We start from the raw sequence: 22442 nt of genomic DNA, 5'->3' as shown, positions 1-22442 counted from the left end.
AAAAAATAAACTCCAACAAAATAACATTTCTGAAAAAAGTAAATCTATATAAAAGAATATAACTTTAATTCAATCCAACTTTACACCCCCCCCCCCCAAAAAAAAAGAAAGGAAGCACATCACCTAATGATACAAAAAGTCTGATTTGACTCACTGATTAAATTAAAATATCTATTCCAAAAAAAACAAAAAAAAACTGAATTCGGCATTAAATAACCAAAAAAAAAAAAAAAAAAAAGAAGGTTGATATGCCGTAAAACCAAACCAAACTGAAGGGTCGAGCTTCAAAACGATACTGGCCTCGTGAAAATCTGTCGCTTCTGTCGAAAGTGTTCGGCATACATACATACATACATACATACATATATTTAAACAGACAGGTGAGATTTATATAATAGAAGACTGAACTTTTTATTCACAATGCTGATTTTTTTTTTATCAAAAATGAATTTAAGTTCTATAAATTGGGTTTGAGCATATATTATAAAAATGATATAACAATTTTTTATATGTATAAAGACAGAGATAAGCCAGTCTGTCATTTTGCCAAATCATAATTAATGGTGAATCAGAATCATACAATTAAATTGATGTAGATTTTCAATTAACGTTCTACTTGATAATTTTTTTAATTCTTAGTGTAGATACTTACCTTTAACTGATATGTATGAGTAAATATGTCAAAGAGTTTTCCTGTTAATTTATTTGGAACTGTCATATTTCACCTGTACGTGTTTATGGACAAGCACTCGCTGCTCTATAAGAGATTAGTGAACACAAGGACGTTGCACTTTCTCTGTGAAGGCGAAGCAGAAATCGGCTTCTCTGCAGTATTGTGATGATGAGCTGCATGGAAAGGTGTTCAAGCACAAATGGATGCCACTTCCTTATTTCAATTTATTATCCAAATCAAGCTCAACATATTCTCAAGGAACAAATTATATCAAATTTTGTAACAGCAAGTTTAAAAGTGATGCTGTAGTATTAGATGTAGTAGCTAAAAATATATTTATGGCAAATAATCTACACAGGAACTTTTTGTTTCATTTTCAATAGAAATTTATGCTATTACTTATCTCTGTTGAGCGAAATTGTGCAAATAAAGTTCAAGTTCTACTCGTTGCTTTGGGTACTGAATGCAGACAGATGGAAAACGCTTTCCTCCCTTTCCCCCTTTTATATTCGGCTTTCACTTTTTTTCACTGGGTTTTATTTCCTATCACCTAATGCACATTGATATTCTGGTATAATTTTAGTAATGAAAGAAAGTCCTTCATTATGAAAATGAAATGAAAGTCCTTCATTATAACTGATTAAACCACTTCTCTACTCCCCTGAAAATATGTATAAAAAAAAGTTCTAAAACCTTTTTTTATTTTTTTTCTTATTTTTTTATTTTCATTGTTGCCTGACGATAAGATTTATTGTAGCGACCTATGGTAATTTTGTTTACCTAAATCAAATAAAATATCTTGCTCTTTTCATTGAGTACTATCAACAACCTCTATGAAATTCAATGGTTTTTACTTATATATATATATATATATATATATATATATAGATAGAATATAAAGCTGAATGTCTGTGTCTGGTCACGAATAGACTCCTATATGGTTGACTATTTTAAAAAACTGATTACATATAATGATAGATGTATCGAGACACAGGAATGGGTATGTTTGATCTGGCAGAATGGTGGTTCATTAAAATTGTGGGGTCTGCGTTCGCGCTTGGTCCACAAAGTATGGAAGTAAAAAATTTAAAAATTAAAAAAAAAAAAAACGTTTACAAGTGCTTTTGATATATATGTACATAAGAATACTTTAATAAGTATGTTTTAACTTAAATAGAGATGGTATAATAAAATTGTGGGGTCTGCGTTCTAATATGTTGTATTTTTAATATCTCTAGACTCAAACAGCTATATTCCAAATCCCATGTTATTTATCTTACCATTTATTTCTTTCAACATGTCAAAATGTCTACAGTTGACAGTATTTGTCTTGTAGTGCAGAAGCAATCATATAATCATGTGAATTTTGAATATTTCCCACACTGACTCTTTAGAAAAGTAGGAACGTTTTAACTTTAAAAAGAAAATAAAAACAAATGGGTAAATCTGAAAAATATTTGCATAGTGTTATATTAGACCCATGTGTAATATATATTGTTGCGGACCAGGATATAAATACTCTAAACTCGCTACAAGAAAAAATAGTGAAACGAATTGAATGAAGGAAACAAAGAACTCAAATGCTGGAATAAAAATTTTTTAATAGAATAAACTTTGTTGTTTTCAAATCAGTTTCTATTTAACTCATAGTTGGGACCCTAACAGGTACTACCACTCCGGGTCAGAGTGGACCTGGGAGCAATGGTAATTAAAGGGTGGCTCCACACTCCCTAAAGCCCGCAAGCTCGGGCCTCACCACTGGATATAGTTTAAGGTCATATCCAGGACCAAGTCAGTAGGAAAAGAGTTCCATAAACCTGCAGTTCATGGAAAGAAGCTACTGAAATAGTAAACTGTATTACAACGACGTGTCAAAGCAGCAAATTGATGGGGAGCATGAATCAAAGGGTCAAATTAATTGGAGTAAAGGAAACAGGGAATGGATCAGATAATTGTGAAGAACACGTCATAATAGTATTCATAGAAAAGACTGAGACTAGCAGAATCACATCTATAAGGGGTTGCTGACAATAGAATGGGGCCGATTAAATTATAGATTTGTTTCTGTGCCTCAAATAAGACAGAGATTTATGAGACTAAATATGGCAACAATATATGTAGCTGATTTGTAGAGATGGAGAATAACCTCAAGTGTAAGAAAGTGGTTGGAACTATAGAGAATGGGGACTTTACAAGAAGCAGAAAGAGCAATGGATTTAATATAGGAGCTCCAAGAAAGATTTGATGAGAAAAAGAGACAAAGAAATTTCTCCTGTCTTTGCTATACTAACCTTTCATTTCTTTTAGCTTGTTACATTAAGTAGCTTCATACCTTGTCTGGAGCGATTTCTATTAAAAAATAATATTCTCAGATGATATTATGAAATTTTAGTATCTTATTTACTGAACCATTCAAAGATAATGGTTAATGAGATGGAAAGATTGTCAGATGAATGACAAAGAATATTATGATAGGATTGTAAATGAATGGAACGAACAAAATTTGATTACTTAGAAGGATGGTTTGTGGAAGGGAGTTTAGATCAGACAAGTCAATCACCATTCACTGTAACTATGCAGTCCTCACGGCTACATACATAGAAAATGTTAGCTATTAAACTTGACATAGTGATATGGGACAGGAAGGAGAAAGAAGCAACCTTAGTCGAAGTTAATGTCCCCAATGATACTGGATTAAATATAGCTGAGAGAGAAAAGATAACGAAATACCAAGGTCTTATGTACGACATGAAAAGAAACTGGAATCTTAGGAAGATCTCCATCATTCCAGTAATTATAAAAGCAACTGAACTCATGAAAAAGAATTTTTTCAATTGCAAGTATTTATTGATAGTTAAATTTCAACATTTTTTGGTCGAGTAGTTTTTATTTTATGCAAGATAAGGAGTAAATCGTCTATGGCATCATAGCGGAATGGATTAGGGCGCTGGACTGAAATACATAAAGTCCAAGGTTCGAATCCTACCAACAGTCAAGCTACGCTGATGAGGAGTAGGGCTCTCAAACACACGTGTCCGTAGATTACTGTTTTTAAAAAATAATAAGTAAAAAGTATGTCCAAATAAAAAATGGGCGACTTTCTAAGAAAAACACTGGTTCTCCGAGGCGGAGACATTAACCTTAATATTTAAAAAATCAAAAACAAAACCACTTAAACATTTTGTAAGATATATCTGCACCCTCTTTCTCTGGCCAAGTATCTATCCTTGCAGCGTTGCTTGTAGTGGCAAAACATATGCTGCACATCACACGTTTACACATGCATTGAAGCATAGACATTTTCTCATGGTATTTTATTTAAAGTATCATTTTATACACTTTCATTTTATGACAAACGCCTCAAATATGTAACATTTTATGCTGTTTTCAATTAAAAAACGTGCCTTACAATAGAAATACGAGCCAATATTTTTCATGCATCTTAAAAATGACTGAATTCTGTCAAAAGCTGAAAAACTTGTTTAGGGGAGAGAGGAAATGTGACAGGGATGGTTAAAAACTTCAATCAAATTTACAGTCCTTGACATTGCAAATAAAATGAAAATCTTAGTTTATAAAAATAATTTCAGAATGATATTCTAACATTATGGGCCCTATGTATGTCCTTTTTTTTTTTTTTTGCTTTTTTTTGTAATTGCAAAATACGAACGTCTGTAACATTACTCAGGTGGTTATGCATGCTATTGCTTCTTATAATTATGTGTCACAGAGCAATTATCTTCATTGGAGATACGGTCTTGGGTATGACCTTAAGACATCCAGTAGTGAGGCTTCATTTGGAGTGTGTGGGGAATGTGAACTTGCACTGGCTACAAGTGGTAATATGTTTGCCTGATCTGGTAGCATCAATTGCACTATCTGAAGATGCTGGCGTTCTAGCTGAAAATGCACCAAACATATTTTTTCTTTTCTCTTTGAAAAACGTGATAGTTTTCCAAAGACAAAAATGATTTTTCTTTACAAAAAAAAAAAAAAAGGAAAAGAAAACCAAACATAAATATTTACAGATATAAGGAATTTGAAGCATAGAAACATTTTCAAAATTACCAAATTTGACGTTAAATAACTTGAAAAAGGTTGATATGCTGCGAAACAGCTAAAGAACTTGAAGCATAAAAACTTTTCCAAAAATTACAAAGTTCGGCATTAAATAACCCCAAAAGGGTTGACATGCTGTAAAATAAAATAGCTGAACCAAACAATCGAACAGAAAAACCAAAAAACTTAGTTTATAAAATAATTCCAGAATTAGATTCCAACATTATGGGACCTATGTTTTTCTCCAGTCACAAAATACGAAAGTCTGTAACATCACCTAAATGCTTCTGCATGTTGCTTCTTATAATTCTGTTACAAAGCCATTATTTTCATTAGGGATGCCATCTTCCTCTATAATACAGGGTGGTCACTAGAAAAGTTGGAAATTTGTCAAACAACGATTTATTTTACAAAGAATAATTTTTGCAAAGTTTTTCAAAGACAAATGTTATACTGTACTCATAGATACTCAAAATGTCATCCGTGCACTTCACAAACAGCGATTTATTTTTACACCACCACTCACACGGCACTAATCAAAAAATAGCAATCACGCATTTTATTCATGATCTAAGCTGACCTTAAAATTTCCCGCTTTTCTAGCGACCATCCTGTATAAGTCTCAAACGTCTGTTAGTGTGTATGTTTGTATGTCTTGCTAAAACTTTTGACACACATGACCAACACTGAAAAAGTGATATCATTTGAAAGCTCAGTCTCTTGGCTGACAAATATCGAAAAATTAGCCAAAAACATTCATTCTTTCACCGTCAACTGGGTCGTTTATTTACAAGGAGGGGGTCACTTTTTTCATTGACACTTCTGCAAAGCCATCATACGCCTTGCAACGACTAAGTTTAATTTGAACGGTGGTGAAGTTGTATGTCACGGACGCAGCGACTAAACCGTTCACTTTTTTTTTTTCCACTTTCTTTTCCTCTTAGCATCACAGGTTCAAACCTGCCTGCCTGCTTACTACTTTTTTTGCTCTCACACGAGTACTTACATTTTATTTATTTATTTATTTTTTAATTTTTTTTTTAAACATTTTTTCAGGGCTCTGATCAATACCCTTACCATAAAACTCTTCTCACCCAGGCAAAGTTGAGTACACCTGCTTGTGTTACATAAAACGGAAAAGTTATATTCGTTTCCTTTAGCTGGCGAATTCATCTTTTGAGAAATCCCTTCATTCTGCAGGTTTGATCACAAATAAGGATTCAAAACGCAGAAAGGATTTCTTCATTTCTTGTATTTATTGATGTATTTTGATATTAACTTCCTCCCAAGCTCATTCTTTTTATGTACAGTGGGTGCTTCATTGGGCTCCATCAGTGTTGGATAATCCAGATTCCCTGGGATGATGTCAGAATAAATCTGTCAGAAGCTTGAATGTGAATGCCCGAGAATAACGTCAAAGAGGTCAAAATGTGGGATGTAGAATCCCTAGAGATTGGGTCAGAAAGATTGACCCACATTTCAAGACTATGCATGTTGGAATGTTGTTATCTAGGCTAATAAAAAAAGATGGCAGACAAGAGAGGGAGTGACAGAGAGCAATTACAAACTAAGTGACACACTTTTTCTCCACTACAAAAACACATCAACCCCACCCTGCATGCTGCCATTAATATAAAAACTGTCATTTGAAAACTGAAAAGGTTATTGTTGTGTTCAGAGAAATTGTGATGTTAGGATCACTGGATATTCTAATTACAAGCAGACAAGCTCATTATAATTAAAACACCATTTATTCATGGCAGAAACCTTGAATTATTTACAGAACGATATTCAGTGTCAAGTAAAGCTGCCCTCTTGTCTTTGGTTCTGTCGAATTCTCGAGTCTTTTCAAAGAGTTATAAGGGCGGTAACTCTTACTTTCTTTATTTAATTATTCCCCTTTTATCGCTATAATACTTATCGTGAGTAAACAAAAATTTTTTAATCAGCTGTGTGTGTTTCATTATCACCAACAAGTGTACATTTCAAAACAACGACAGAGGTTGATTTTTAGAAATTAGATAGCCTGAAAAACACAATTGACGATCGGCTGCAGTGGATATATAACAAAGGGGAGCAAGCACAGGACTTTAGTGAAAGTTTGCTTTCTCGTTTTTCAATCATAAATTTGTATTTATCAAAATTGTTTTTGTGTTTATGCATTCCTTCTTTATACAACAAATGACAAATGTTTATTTTATTTTTTTTAATTCAACTCGTAATTCAACCTGTCCAGATAGCACCTTAATTCCAGAATTACATTTTAATCTTAACCTATATTTTATCAGCGCATCATCATCGTTATGACTTACTATTAACTATTACCTTATTGGTCTCCCGACAAATGAGGGATTGGACCTAGTAATTCCTTCCCATTCGTTTGTTCACATTTCGATTTTTTTTTTTTGTGCAATCATTAGTCATGGTGAAAGTAAACTTTTGCTAGAACGGATTTTCCAGGATAACTGTTTTTATTTTTTTATTTTTTTTTGCATAGGAGTCATTACTTATCAAAGCCCAGAGGCCACTGGAGGATAAGAGTGTACAGTAGTCAATGGGATAATACCATAGTAATTGTTAGTGTAAATTTGGCAAATTGGATTACTTAAGGGGAATGGCTAATCAAGAACTTATTTGCATTGGACTTGAAGACAACCATATTGTAGTTAGCTGGAAAGCAGGAAAACGGAAGAGAGTTTCACAGGTGTGCAGTTCTAAGCAAGAAGCTTTGTTCATGGAATGTACGTTCATGTTTAGGAACAGATAAAGAGTGAAGGAAATTATTGATAGCGTTTGCAGGTAGACGAGTGTTTCTTGTGAAAGTTTGGCAAGGGGGGGGGGAACTATAAATTGAAGCTCAGACAAGCAGTTGCCATGAAAATAACGATAAAGCAGACTCACAACGTCTCTTCTGTGTGAAAGAAGTTGTAGGGAAGATGACCCCCCCCCCCATCCCCGGCCTTATACGAGTAAAATTGCCCCAAAATCGTTCATCCGTTCATTTGGTTACACTGTTCTCAATAATCATGCCTTGGATTTTTGGAAAATTTTGCACAAACATTAATCATGGTGAAAGTAAGTTTTTCACTCATGGAGGGGGACACTGCATGCTCGGCTTGTTACCATTATTAATGTTACTCTTTCTACTGTTAATGTTCTTGAAACATGATTTGACCCATATTTTTTTGTCATTGTCATGTTACAGATATTTCTATTTATTTATTGAAGATTTATAATGGAATAATTTGGAGTATAGAAAGATTACATCTGGATATGTTTTCAAAAGAGTAGATTTCAGTGGTGTGGCCATGTTGAAAGAATGGATGAGTGCTCTTGGGTTAGGTGTAGAACAGTTGAGGTCACAGGTTCAGTTCACAAGCAAAGGCCAAGGGAAATATGGGTGAGGGAATGATAAAAATGGACTTGAGGGAAAGTAGGATAAATAAAGAGGTTAATTTGGAAGCCGTTCTTAAAGCCGTTCAACAACATGTAAAACTAACGTTGAACCAAATATAGTGATGTTCCTATATACTTGCCTCCCCACGCGGGCAGAGTTAAACACAAGGTCGGTTTTTAGTGTGGGGAAAATCCCGCTCCCCAAAAAGGAGCACTCTGGATAGGAACAAAAATAAAGATTCTTAGTCGTGAAGGATTTCTCCTCCACTAACTGAGGACCGAAAAAGTTGAAGTGAAGCATCAGAACAGATATAACACGATGATCCTGGCCCAAATATAGTGATATTTGTATTGTTATAGGTTTTATTTAGTAAATTACTTACTGACCAGTACTACCTTCGATTTCAGCATTGTTGTTTCAATATTATTTTATGCTGTTCATTATTGGATTAATTTCAGAATAGAGAATAAAATTTTATCCTGATAATATTTTAAATTAAGATTATTACATTATATGAGAGTCGTTCTAAAAGTAAAGTCTCCTATTTGTTTTTTTAACTTGAAAAGTTGAAGAGCTACGGAGATGGGAGTAGTACCATTAAAACAAGAAACCTTTTGTGCTCCAGAATTTATTTTTCTACATAGTCACCACCATTCTCAATGCAGTTTTGTAAGAAATTCAATAACACAACTCTGCTTCTGATACATGTCTGTGACAGAGGTTGCTTTCTTAGTCTCTCACCATCAATATCTGCAACAGAGAGATGAAACTTTCAAGTCATGAATGCATAAGTTTAGTCATCGTAACATTTTGCAACCCCCTCTGATCCATTCAGGCGGAACAAAAAAAAATATGAGACATTACTTTTGAAATGTTCCTTGTAAAACATAAACTCCTTTTAAAACAAATTTAGGATCATCTACGTAAGATCAAGCCACAGAGTGAGTGTGGTATTTTGGTTAGTGTCTAATGTAGGGTAAACCTAACAGTTTTTGACGTGATCTCTGTAGAAGTATAAGGGTGAAGGCAGTTTGGGGAAAGTTTTGTGAGTTGTTGCCCCTGATAGTATTGTATGCTGTCTCTTTACATCTGGGGTAAATTGTATGGCAGCTGTATAAGGAGCATCATGATGACGGGGAATGCTGGACACTTATCCAGTCAATTTTCGTCTGTCTATAACAATGATAGATCCATGATCAGATGGATCTGCAATGTGAAATGTGACCAAACCAGCACCTCAGATCAGAGGATTTACTGGGCGCACTACACTTGCTCAATATAGAAGTTTATCCTAACGATGAATTGATTATACTGGTATGGTCATGTGACGCATTCATCCTGCAAGTTTGTTGTAAAATTCATAGACATTATTTAATAAGAGAACAATAATGGATTTTCATTTCAGTTATTGTCTAGAACCCCCCCCCCCCTATTAAAAAATAAAGAAAAATCTGTATTATGTACATAGATATGATGGAGCAAAAATATTGTATTCCAAAAATCGTGTACATTGATAAAGTAGCTTAATTATTGAAAAGAAAAATATTTTTAAGCAATTAATAGAAATTCAAAGGCATTTTACAATGTAAATCTTGCAAGTTTTAATTAATGAGTTATCACCCTGAAGGAAACTAAGATTTAAAAATAATAAATCTTCATTCAAACTCCTCCTTGCCAACTCCCTTACAACAACTTAAACTGTAATCTTCATCGACCGTTCTCACTGTCTCTCTCTTTCAGCTGTCCAAAAAAGAAGTCTGCCCTCTGTAGAGGACAAGGATATATATATATAGCCCAATCCCGTTACAAAAGAAAATAATGAAACGAATGGAATGAAGGAAACAAAGACTCAATTGCTGGATAAAATAAACGTGTCGTTTATTTACTGTTGAAAAATGAATGTTTTAGGTATAACACGTGTTCATGTCTGCGTTCAGGTGTAACCATCATTTGTTGCGGGACTGGTAGTATAGAAGGAAAAGGAAATGTGTTCATCTCACGTTCGAGTCACTATCGTTTGTTTGCGCGTGGGAAGAGAAGTGAGTAATGCAGTGGAAATGGGAATGATAGTCCAGCGTGTAGACAAAGAAAAAGATACAAGGTTAAGCTGTGCGCCATGTTAGTAGTCAGCTACGTGGAGGTGTTTTCCGGCACAAGTTGTAGATAGAGAGAAAGAGTGAGAATGTCAATCCAGTTCATGGAGAGAGAAAGCGTATAAAGTGCATTTTGTCCCACATAGTAGCAAGTGGTGTGAGGCACACACGTGCGTGCGCCTGCCAAAATGGCGGCGGCTGGTGCGCCGATCACTCACCTCTGAAAGTGAGTTGGAAAAAAGGCTGGAAACAGCTTGTCTCTTGCTTTTATAATTGTTTCCGGTGGTCTTTTGCGCATGTGTGGATTTCCTTTGAAAGGGAAGTGACGTTGTCCGTGTGTGCGTACATGTGCGCGTTAGCGTGTGTGTGTATACACGTGAACGTGAATATATGTACGTGTGTGGATGTGGGCGCGGGTGTTTGTGTGTGCGTATGTATATGACAAGTAATATAGCTTGAAGTGTGAACCCATGTTTTTGTGAGACTAGAATAGGCTTGCGCACCTCTGCTTTCTCCTTCATTCTTTTTCACAGCAGTCATTGCCCTCATATGCAAATTAATGCCATATGAATATAAATAAACCGTCTATAGATAAGTTTTTTTTTCTTTTCTTTCTTGATTTCATCACTCAACAGGATAGACAGAGGGACTATCGCTTGTCACGTTTTTCCTAACATTCGCAACCCCTCTTTTAAAATTTTTTTTCTTTTGTTTTCAAAATGACTGACACAGACAAGATGATAGCTCTTCACCTACTTATAACGTTTGAGTCTCTTATTTAAAAATAAAGCTATTCACATGATTTTATTTTTTTTTATGGTATTTTCATTTTTGTCACAGCTACATAGAGATTTGTTTTTTACTTTTGATTTTTAATATAGGTGGAATTCTGGACAAGAATCTCAATTTTTTTTTTTTTGTCCAAAATATTTTTATGTTGACCAGTATTTTATTTAAAAAATTTATTTCAGTGCTTATCATGGTCATGTGACTTCCCTGATTGAGATTAGTCCAATGAAGTTACGTATGATGGCCAAAAATTGTGATGTTCCTATCCAACCATATGTACACATTGTAAGTATTTTATTACAGTTAATATTTTATATCCTAGCTTTAATATTTTTAGGGGCCACATGTTATTTGTTACGTCAGAATGATTTTCTCAAAAGTAATTGGTTTATATAGTTCTGTTGCAGACTAGCGTAATATTATTTACACACTAACCGCTACAAAATAAAATATATCAATGAAACGAATGGAAAGAAAGAAGAAACACAATTGTTGAATAAACAAACATGTTGTTTATTTTCCGTTGGAAAAATGGTTTAGGGAAACACATCTTCAGTTCAGTCGTTGATGACTACGTGTGTGGAAAAGGGATAATGTAGTAGAAAGAGAAATAGCAGTCCAGCATGTAGAAAAAGTGAGAGGGTCAATTGACCTCAGTAAATTTGCGTGTGCATGATAGCAGTCGGCTATGTGGGAGTGTCTTCCGACCACAAGCTGTGGACGCGACCTTGTCTGGTTGAACCGCCAAGGCAAAAGAAAGAGGAAGTAGAAACGTGTTGTTGGCTTTTATACCGGAATCAGTGTTCTGACTGTGCATGTCTGGATTTCACTTAAAAGGAAGTGACGTCACCGATGTGTGTATGTTTGCGTGCGCGCAAGCATGTGTGAAGAAAAGTATGTTGCACAGTTCTTGTATTAAACTCCTAAAATCTTGTATTAAACTCCTAATTGATCCATTTGACAGAACGTTAACAACAGGTAAATCATTGGTATGCCAAGCGTTCTGTTCAAACACCAGAAATTTATAATTTAATTCTGACTCTGGAAATTTAAAAAGTTGCTATTCTAATGTAAGAAATCTTTGCCTAATAATAATTGATAAATTTGTAGCATTTTTTGATTTTAAACAGAATTTTTTCAAGACTGTAGCTTTTCTTTTCTAAATTATTTGAACAAAATCTGAAAGTTTTATTTTAATGGCCAGCATTACCCAGACCACAATATTTTAAAAATTTGAAACTGCAGAATTTAACTGAAACAAGAGAGATAAGTCCGTTTGTCATGCAGATTAAGATATTTTTTTTAGAATTTTAAGAAGAAAAATTATGCATATTGAAATAATTAAATATCAAAATGAATAAAATAAGGCATAAAAAAAAACATACATATTGGCCATTCAAGCATTAAAATCATTTGGTCAATAGTTATCTCCCTTGAATTTTGGTTCTATTTGTAATTGTTCTATTTTTTTTTTTTTTTTTTTTTTAATTTTTACTAATTTCGACATATGTAAGTATGTATTCGTCTTTTACTTAAGATGTATTATTTTCTTTATTTAAAAAAAAAATTATTTATGTATTTTATTTTTTTAGAAATCCACTAATAATGAACAAGTTCCAATATGAGTAATAATTTTTATGAGATAAAACTATTAGGTTCTTAGCTGCCTCCCCCCTCCATCCTCAATAAGAAATCTCAAAGACGCCCACACCCTGACTTTTCTGTTTTGGTCCCTGCCCACCCCAATAACTGATCTGATTTTGGAGCAACATTATATACATTTCCCACCCCATTTTTTCTTTGATCCTACCTAAAATTCAGTTCCATTTAGAGATCAACCTGCTTGTTTTCGGGGAGTGGTGGTGGTGGTGGTGGGGGGGGTGCTATCAAGCTGGAAAACGGTGAGTGGTCTACCATCTGAAAGGGTTGAAAGGATCTTACTAACATTTTCCATTTGTCTTTGGAACATTTTTCCCCCACCTGTATTAATGAAATATCAATAAAACTACTTTATAAAAAGTTCTGTTTTTACATGTAATACATGTATATATTTTATTCATACAAAAAAACTATTTGATTTGGGGAATCTTAAGTAAAACGACTCCTGGTGTGTATATGGTATTATAGTGAATGAGAACTGTAGCTAGGATTGGCATAGACCAATCAAAGGTACAATGACCGTAAACCTCTTCTCTCCCCAATTTTTTGATTGGCCTTGTGCCTAACTTTTTGTTTGGTACATTTTTGGCAAAATAAAATTTTTTTTATAAAACTATAAAGTGGTTTGATCATTATGTGTTGTGCCTGCACAATAATTAATAAGACCACGGAAAGTAAAGGTATACAATAATATATTAGGAAGAAAAGTTATATACATATTTACATGTCTTCAGATATACTTCAGTTGGAGATATTTCGGCATGTTGCATGTCTTACTGGAGGCAGCATAAGCGTCTTGCCTATGTGACGGTCGTTGCCGGACTCCCCCGGTATTGGTGATTGATACCTTTTTATATAGCTCACTCACCTGCATATGTTGATTAGTAGACGTCTCCACAACAATATGTGACTTTGATTCATTTGTATGCTTAACATTTATATTGTTTATTTCAATATTTTTATTTCTACTAATAATTGTACTTATCTTTGCTTAGGCGCCTTGTCCCGATGTCTACCGTGGCAAATACAGAGATTGTGATTTTCCTGCTACTGAAGATTTAAGTCAGAAATATGCAGATGATGTACAGCGGATCATTGATGACATCAAGGCAGAAGGTCGAAAACCCGCCTGTTATATAGCTGAATCCTTGCAGAGTTGCGGAGGGCAAATTATATATCCCAAAGACTATATGAAAAAAGTATTCCGGTATGTCTGTTTGATTTGGGATATTTGAAATATTTTGGAATATTTTTAACAAGACTTTTTAGCTTGTTAAAAACCGGGCAAAAGTTATAATATAGACTTAAAATGAGCCCATTATACCAGCGCTTTTGAATATGGTTAAATTTGTGCTCATTTTTGCATTAAAATATTAATCTACTAAGTAATAAAGAGCTTCTTTTCACAATTGTAGATTTTTATAGTAGGGATTGGTTTGTATATTTGACTAAAAAAAAAAGGAGTGATCCCTCTTGGAGAAGAGCATTTTGGTCATGATAGTTTGTGAGATAAACAAAAATATATCTCTCCTCATAGACTTTAAATCATCACGTATCTAGTAGCTTCTACATTACCGTTTAATCTGTAAGTTGTTAAATAAATGTGTTAAAAGGTTATACTTCATCCCGTGATAATTTTTTTGAGTGGTAATTAAACCGATAGCACATGCCATCAAATGTAACAATATGTGAATAACAAATTAGCATATGTGGAGACCAACTGACATAAATGAACGGGCGAATGGATAGAAGGAAGTCGATTCTCAGATAGTGGTGGTGTTTGAAATCTGTTTGAAAATCGAACTCTTTGTAATCTTTTTTCTTTCTCTTCCGGTTATATTACAAATTATTAGACATCAATGAAACAAGGTTTTGAGAATTTCAAGTTTGTCATAAAACAAATTTCAGCTCAAAAATAAATTTTAATAAATTTTCTAGAATGAAAATTAGGTTCTTCATTATAACAGTGGAGTTTGAAAATCTAAATATTGAATTTCAAGTAAAACCAATAGTATGTACTTATGTTGAAATTATGAACATATCCAAAAATTAAGAAAAACGATAAGGTAGGAAATTAATTATTAATGAAAAGCTTTTTGAAGAAAATTGAGTTTTACAAAAAGTGAGGTATTTTTTTTTTTTTTTTTTTTTTTTTTTTTTTTTGAAAACTGAAAATCTTAAGCAAAAATTGTTTCACTAATTGTCTTTAAAAACTATTTTCATTTATAATTAATTTCCTACCTTGTCGGGTTTTTTTTTGTAATTTTTGGATATGTTCATTAGTGCGACATAACAATTAAGTAGATACCATTGGTTTTACTTGACATTCAATATTTTGATTTCACTATTTGTTGTGGTGTAAATATTGGACAGAATAACAAGAAGACTCGGAAACAGTGAAATAAATAATATATTAACAGAAATACAGACAAGTATGTTAGTTGAAGGACAAGTAATGTTACGGCTCTCTCCTTCTGAGTCTTGCATTCAGACTCATTGGAAAGTAGAATCTGCTTACCGGAAATGATGTCAGGAATAGTCCATCATCAGAATCTGGAGGCGCCACTCCAATACAACTATAACAAAGAAGAATAAAAAATTTATTTAATGAATTTTGATCAGAATTAACAAAAGATTCATGACATATATATCTTGATTTTAATCTTTGTAAAAAGATAATTGTGGTATAAATGTGGTTCTGTTTAGTGAATTATTAATAGGGCTATGACAACAGCATATTCTTTTCATTGTTTTGACTCTCGAGTATATATCTGACACAGTTAATCAACCGAGAACCACATCCCTCTCTATAAAAGCATATAAAATATCAAGATACACACTCGAGAGTCAAAACAATGAAAAGAATATGCTATTGTCCTAGCCCTAATTATTAACTAGCAAAATCCTGGGATATATATTCTGCTATAATATATATATTAGCAGAATATATATCCCAAGATTTTGTGAAATTCACTAAATCCGAAGACTATTAAAAAAAAAATAAATAAATCTAGAAGTATTAGAGAGGTAGGTCCAACTGCTTGTTCTCTTAAAATAGAGATTATGAATGTATTCATATATGCATAGTGTATTTAGCTGTCTGAAGAGTAGCTATTTTGGAATATTTTTAAATTATATATTTAAAATTGTTTGAATGGTTATGAAACAACTGTAACTCATAAGAAAATACAGAATATGATTTTATATTTTGTCGTCTTGATTTTTGTGGAAAAATATATACATTTGTTTTTTTATCGATAGATACATTCGTGAAGCTGGTGGTGTTTGTATAGCCGATGAAGTCCAGGTTGGTTTTGGCAGAGTTGGCTCACATATGTGGGCTTTTCAAGTGCATGGTTAGTATATTTGTTTGAGATTTATTTTGTTTGATTAAAAACATTTTATTTTAATCTTGATGTAGTGAATATACTTAAAAGCACATAAAAGTACTATCCAAAACTTCTATTATAACAACCATTAATAAACCAGATGTGACCTTTACATAAAATTCCACTAGTTGAGTATCTTTCCAAAACTTGAGAATCTATATGGAATTTCAAAACCAGAACTTTTTATCTAATTCATAAAGATAGAATATTTTCATGCTGTTAACGATGACCAGGTAGAAGTGTTAAGTTATTAATTTATTCTTGACTATTATTGCTTATATTAATGACTGAATTTAGAACCTCCAAAAGGTTATAACCTAAAATAGATTGTAATCACTGTCTTTATCCGTTGCACCATGTGTGAAAAAAAAATAAAGATGAGAATAATAGTTAAAATAATACAAATTTATACTTACAAGTAATGCAGAAAATATATATAAAGCTTGTCAGAAGCTTCCTAAGAGATTTTGATTTATTTTTTTTTTTTTTTTACCAAGGAGTCACTGCTTATCAAGGCCCAGAGGCCACTCGAGAATAAAGGTTAATGAGTGTATGGTAGTCAATGGGGTAATATCGTAGTAATTGTTAGTAGTGGAAATTTGGTAAGTTGGGTTACTTAAGGGGACGGCTCATCAAGAACTAGTGGGAGAAATTATCGATAGTGGTTTTAGCTAGACAAGTGTTTTTCATGAACGTGCTGGAGTTAAACGTAGATATCTCTCTGCTGATGCAATTCTCTATCTATATAAGAGCCAGATACGTCCAAGGATGGAGTACTGTTGCCACATTTGGGTAGGAGCTGCTAGAAAGGACTTATCCTGCCTTGATAGAGTTCAAAATAGACTTCATAGCCTCGTAGGGGATGTCTTTTTCTCTTCCCTGCAACCTCTTTCTTCGTAGCTTTGTAGGGGATGTTCTTTTCTTTTACCTGCAACCTCTTTCTCACAGAAGAGATGTTGTGAGTTTGTCTCTGCTTTATCGTTATTTTCATGGCAAGTGCTCGGCTGAGCTCCAATCTATGGCCTCCCCCTTGGCCAAACTTTCACAAGAAACACCTGTCTAGCAGAAAACACTATCACTAATTTCCCCTACTTTTTATCTGTGTCTAAACCTAAATGTAGATTCCATGAGCAAAGCTTTCTTAGAACTGCATGCCTATGGAAATGTCTTCCGTTTACCTGCTTTCCAGCTGACTACAATATGGTTGCCTTCAAGTCTAATGTAAACAAGTTTTTTATGAGCCGTTCCATATAAGTTAACAAATTTACCGAATTTCCATTATTAACGATTACTATATTGTCCAACTTTTACTGTACACTCTTTAACCCTTATCCTCGAGTGGCCTCTTGGCCTTGGTAAGTGGTGATGTCTATGTAAAAAAAAAAAAAAAAAAAAAAAAAAAAGGGGACCATGGATTGAAGCTCAAACAAGCACTTGCCATGAAAATAACAAAGCAGAGACAGGCTTGCAATGTATCTTCTGTGGGGAAAGAGGTCGCGGAGAAGATAAAAGAGCATTCCCTGCTAGGCTACAAAATCTATTTTGAACTCTGTCAAGGCAGGATAAACTGCTTCTAGCAGCTCCTGCCTAGATGTGGCAAGAATACTCCATATGAAAATGCAGACTTACCAATATGTTTAGAGGACAAATCAGGAGCGATGGTCAAATGAATGTTATTTTGGTAATTAAAGTGGAGAAAAGTAACAGTGACCGATTTAGCAAACCTCTTATTCCTTCAACTGTCAGCCTGAAAGGGGATGGTGGACTCTGTCATGCTTTTTATAAAGGTGATCACCTGATTAACTCAATCAATGGTTGACCACCCTGTCCTCACATAATCTGGAATTCCCCATACTAGGTAAAGACTGTCTCCAACATGAGGAATGCAAAAAAAAAAAAAATGGAAAAAAAGATTTGAGTTTTGGCAAATATATTTTCGTACCTGTAAAAAATACCCTTCAAACATTTTATATTGTCATCATTATTCAAAACACAGCAACGTGCAGAGTAAACATAACAAAATGTGGGAAAGCAACCAAATTCTTTTTTTATCCTCATCTTAATAATTGTTTTGACCAACTATTCCTCTGGCCTTCTTCAGGTGGCAGGCCAGAAGATTACTTGGCACAATTAGTTGTAGTGAGATAACTATGGAAGGCAGTAATTACTAAGGATACAGTTACAAGACTCGGCACTCTTATCCTGTTGCGGTTAATCATTTGAAGATGGCCAGAGGATGAGTTGATCAAAACGTGGTAAAACCACTATAAAGATGAGAATAAGTCCACAAATAAATATACAAATTACTTATCTCAAAGGATTCCAATAAAACAACCAAATTCTGACTCAGAGTAATTCATATGGTTTCTCTTGATTTACTCCCCACCAAAAAAAAAAATTATAAAATTTTCTGTAATACATTTTCGTTTTTTATGTTATTTTCACAAAAGGAATGCAAATATGTTTAATTCATTTATAATTTTCACATTGATATACTTCAAATTAATAAAACATAAAAAGAATTCCAGAAATTTCACTACTTGTAAGTAGTAATCACAAGTAAAAATTGTATTTCAAGTAAAAAAAAAAAATCTTTTTACTTATGTCTCATTGCAGAAATATCCTCACTGAAAACCAGAAAAATGATCAGTCAAGATCGCCTAGAATATTTTTTTAATTAACAGTGAAAATTGATCCTTTATCTTTTCAATCCACCATTTATAAGAGCTGAAGTACCAGTTGCCAAAATGACAGACTGAATTACCTCCCCTGTTTTTAGAGTAATCTTCAATAAGTACCCAATGCAATAAAGTTGATTTGTACTTGTAATATCAGAAACTTTTAGTGACTGGGCACTGCTTTAGAGATTTATTTTTAAAAAATAATTTTGGTAGAAAAGTTTTCTATTTGTTTCTTTAATTTCAGATGTCATCCCTGACATTGTTACGATGGGAAAACCCATGGGAAATGGTCATCCGGTGTCCGCAGTAGTAACTACTCCAGAAATATCTGCCAGTTTTCAGGCTTTAGGAACAAGTTATTTTAATACGGTAAGATTCAGGATTTTATCTCTTCACTGAAAATGAATCTCTTATTTCATTAAACTCATTAATTCTTTCATTAATATTATAGCATGTGTTCTTCAGAATTAGTTTGATATATAGCTGCTGCTTTTGTTCCAGCTCATCTGATTTGTTAGTGTAGTTGTCTTTGTCAATTTGCTCTTTTGATATTTCATTTTAATATAGCTTTTGATGAAAGTGCGCCGATTGACTATCAGAAGTCTTACCTTTTTAGAAGTTGCTTTTTAGGGTTATTTGAGTTTTATTAACACATTATCTGATGTTTGTAATGATAGTAAAAATGTTTGGGTTTTTTTTTTTGTATTAAGTTGAAAAAAATAGATTTTTTTGAATTTGGAAAGAATGTTACGTGTGAAAATTTGAAAGCACAATTTCGCTCTGCAGTAAAAACTGAACTTCGACTGTTACTGAGCATGCTCAACGATTTTTTTACTGTTGTAAGCGAAAGTTGATAAAAATGTCAGTTGAAAGTAAACATTGGGATAGTGAAAATGTAAATATTTTAAACAGTTCTTTTACTTGTCAGCGAGAATTTTTAATGTGATATACATTCACAACAAACCTGAATACACCTGAAACAAACTCAAATTACCCTAAAAAGTAACTTCTAAAATGTAAGCCTTCTGGTGGTCAACCAGTGCACTTTCACCTAACTTTCTATTCCCGAAGGTTCTTTCCAAGAACCGTTTTTCTCCTACCTGTAGCCTTGGACTTTTCAAGATTCAAGCCAACTCTCCTAAAACAGAATTCTATTAAAAACTGAGTAGCTCATCAGCATTCCCCGGTCAGGGCGCCTTAGACAGTAAGCAATAAACTCCAGATGGGAGGCAAGACTACCCAAGACTAATAGCTCATCTCACCAGATAAAAGGCGCTGACATGATCCAGTTTCAAATGGATGGTCGAGATCAAAATCTTGGCTGGTGTATAGTAATTGGCCAAATGAATGATGTGAATTGAATCTTTATGACATTTGCATGCAAATGTACTTATTATTTCTAGGTGAGTCCATTTATTCCTGGAATCGGTAGATCAGCTTCTCTTCTCTTGTATTATTGCATGTTTGTGCTGTAGATAAAATCATAGTTGTTGGTCTGATTCCTCTGAAGTCATCACATGATTTTGAACTTGGCAGAATGCATGGGGTGGGTTGCCTTTACCTTCCCCAGCACCGTGGCATCTGACTTGCCTATTTGCACCTAATCATTGTCCTTAGATCATCCGCATAGCTACAGTCGAATAACGTAACTCTTAATACCATAAAACTGATCTGCTAGAGATTCATCCTCCTTCATGGCCATCCAATATCCTTCTGCCGACGTCATCAGAGTTACTTTCTCTTAGATGCATGTCTTAGCTAAGACTAGGGGTGCATTTCTTATGACTCTAGTGGTACATACAGCACCTAGCCTTTGCAAATTGTCACCCATTTGTAACTAGCCAGTCTCATTATTGCTTGACTTTGGTGATCTGGCTGAAACAGGTGTGTCAGTGTGATTATGCCATATAAAAAAAAGCAAATAACAAATTCAGAAAGAAATTCTTTTCTCTAAATAAATTCAATGGTATTTTTTTCTTTCTTTCTTTTATGACATCAGAAATGATAATTTACATTTGAAAAATTGAATTAACATAATTTTATGATTTTATCTGAATATTGATGCAAACACTGATGAAATATTATTTTTGCATTATTTTTATGGAAGGTGTACACTAGTTAGATATATTACCCATAACAATTATCTGACTAGTGTACACCTTCCATCAAAAAAAAATGGTGCAAAAATAATTATATTTCATCAATGTTTGCACCAATATTCAGATAAAGTCATAAAATTGTTAGAAATTTAATTTTTCAAATGTAAATCATTTCTGAGACCATGAAGGAAAGAAAAAAAAAACTACCGTTGACTTTTTATTTAGAGAGATGTATTTCTTTCTGGATTTGCTATCCCCCCCCCATAATCACTTGAAATGATTTCATCTAGAGGCTAAAAGAAACAAGCTTTTTACTTGGTAACTTTTGTGACGGGATGGATTTATTTTTTACAGAAATAAATTACGCATTGGTCTTTATTGTAGATTGCAGAATAGAAACATGAATTTAGCGTTTCTTTACAAATCTTGGATTAGTGTGCACAAGTTATATGTCCTGATTTTATACAAGGAATATGAGCTTGATGGATTTCTCCAAAACCTGTATGTGGTCAACAGATAATCCAAATTGTATAATCAAAGTGACCTTATGTATGTCTGACCCGATTTGCAGCATGAACAGGAGGTGGGAGGAGAGGAAGAAATAAAAAGGTAATAAAGGTTGTAGGTAGATTATTTATTGCTGGAACTTCATTCAAAGCTTGATACCGGTCAACAATTCATAAATTAGTTTTAAGCTGTCTGCTGCTGCTTCTGCTTGGAATACTTGACATTATCTTATAAATTTTCTTTTTTTTTTTTTAAGCTTGATTTTTTTTTTGTATGTAAAATGAAACATTTTTGCCATTAAAAAAAAAATTATTTTTTATTTATTTTTTGGGGAATGTGTCACACACTCATCCTTAATCAGTCTATCTTCTGTTTATTTCATTGAAAGCTGTGTATGTTAGAGGAGCAGAGAAAGGAAGGGGTGCTTCAGTTTGAAATAGAATTTGGTATTTGTCCAGAATTCCCCCATATTAAAAAAATAAATAAAATTTTTTTAAAAACTGTATAATGTACCTACCTTTAACCCAAGAAAATATTGTATAAAAAAAAATGACGTAAATAAAATAAATAAAAATATTTTTTAAGTGATTAATGGGGATTCGTAAGCATGACAACAAAAATCTTGCAAGTTTGAATTATTTTGAGTTCTTTTCCTTGTTATGGAGGCTATTTTCAAAATTTTTTAAAGAAGTTTAACATCGTTTTTTTTTTTTTTTGTTTTTTTCTACCCCCCCCCCCAACGCGCACACACCTCCAAACATCCGAGCAACGCCGGGCACCTCTGCTAGTTTATTAATAAAAGGCAGATGAAATAACAAAGCTCAAACCTTACACTAGTTGTAATAGAAAACCAAGTTAATTATTTATTTAAATATTTTTTTTATTTACTCCTTACAAGACATATTGCCACTGAAGCATAAGAGGTTACTATGGTAGGGGTAAGATTTATAGGAAAACAACCAGTGTGGAAAGTTGGCTAGTAAGATGTTTGTTCATATTGCAATTAAACTTCTGAATGTTGGTGCAGTTAGAAAAACGGGGAACAGGAATAGAATTCCGAAAGCAAACACTGCAAGGAAAGAAGTTATTAGAGTAG

The 22442-nt window shown here is 33.4% G+C and overlaps 1 protein-coding gene across 1 annotated transcript in view; it reads left to right on the top strand.

Annotated features, from left to right (window-relative positions):
* The window catches only part of LOC145293286 (ethanolamine-phosphate phospho-lyase-like), a 132070-nt gene that overhangs the window by 100371 nt on the left and 9257 nt on the right, over nucleotides 1-22442 (top strand). The window contains exons 5-8 of the mRNA XM_080139889.1: nucleotides 11194-11296; nucleotides 13666-13877; nucleotides 15932-16026; nucleotides 18985-19109. Of these exons, the coding sequence (XP_079996015.1) occupies nucleotides 11194-11296; nucleotides 13666-13877; nucleotides 15932-16026; nucleotides 18985-19109 (535 nt within the window). The remainder of the gene's footprint in view (nucleotides 1-11193; nucleotides 11297-13665; nucleotides 13878-15931; nucleotides 16027-18984; nucleotides 19110-22442) is intronic.

Source organism: Euprymna scolopes, chromosome 14 (assembly GCF_053919585.1).
Source record: "Euprymna scolopes isolate OS-2025 chromosome 14, ASM5391958v1, whole genome shotgun sequence".
Lineage (NCBI taxonomy): Eukaryota > Metazoa > Mollusca > Cephalopoda > Sepiida > Sepiolidae > Euprymna > Euprymna scolopes.
This window is presented reverse-complemented; position numbering and strand designations above follow the sequence as displayed.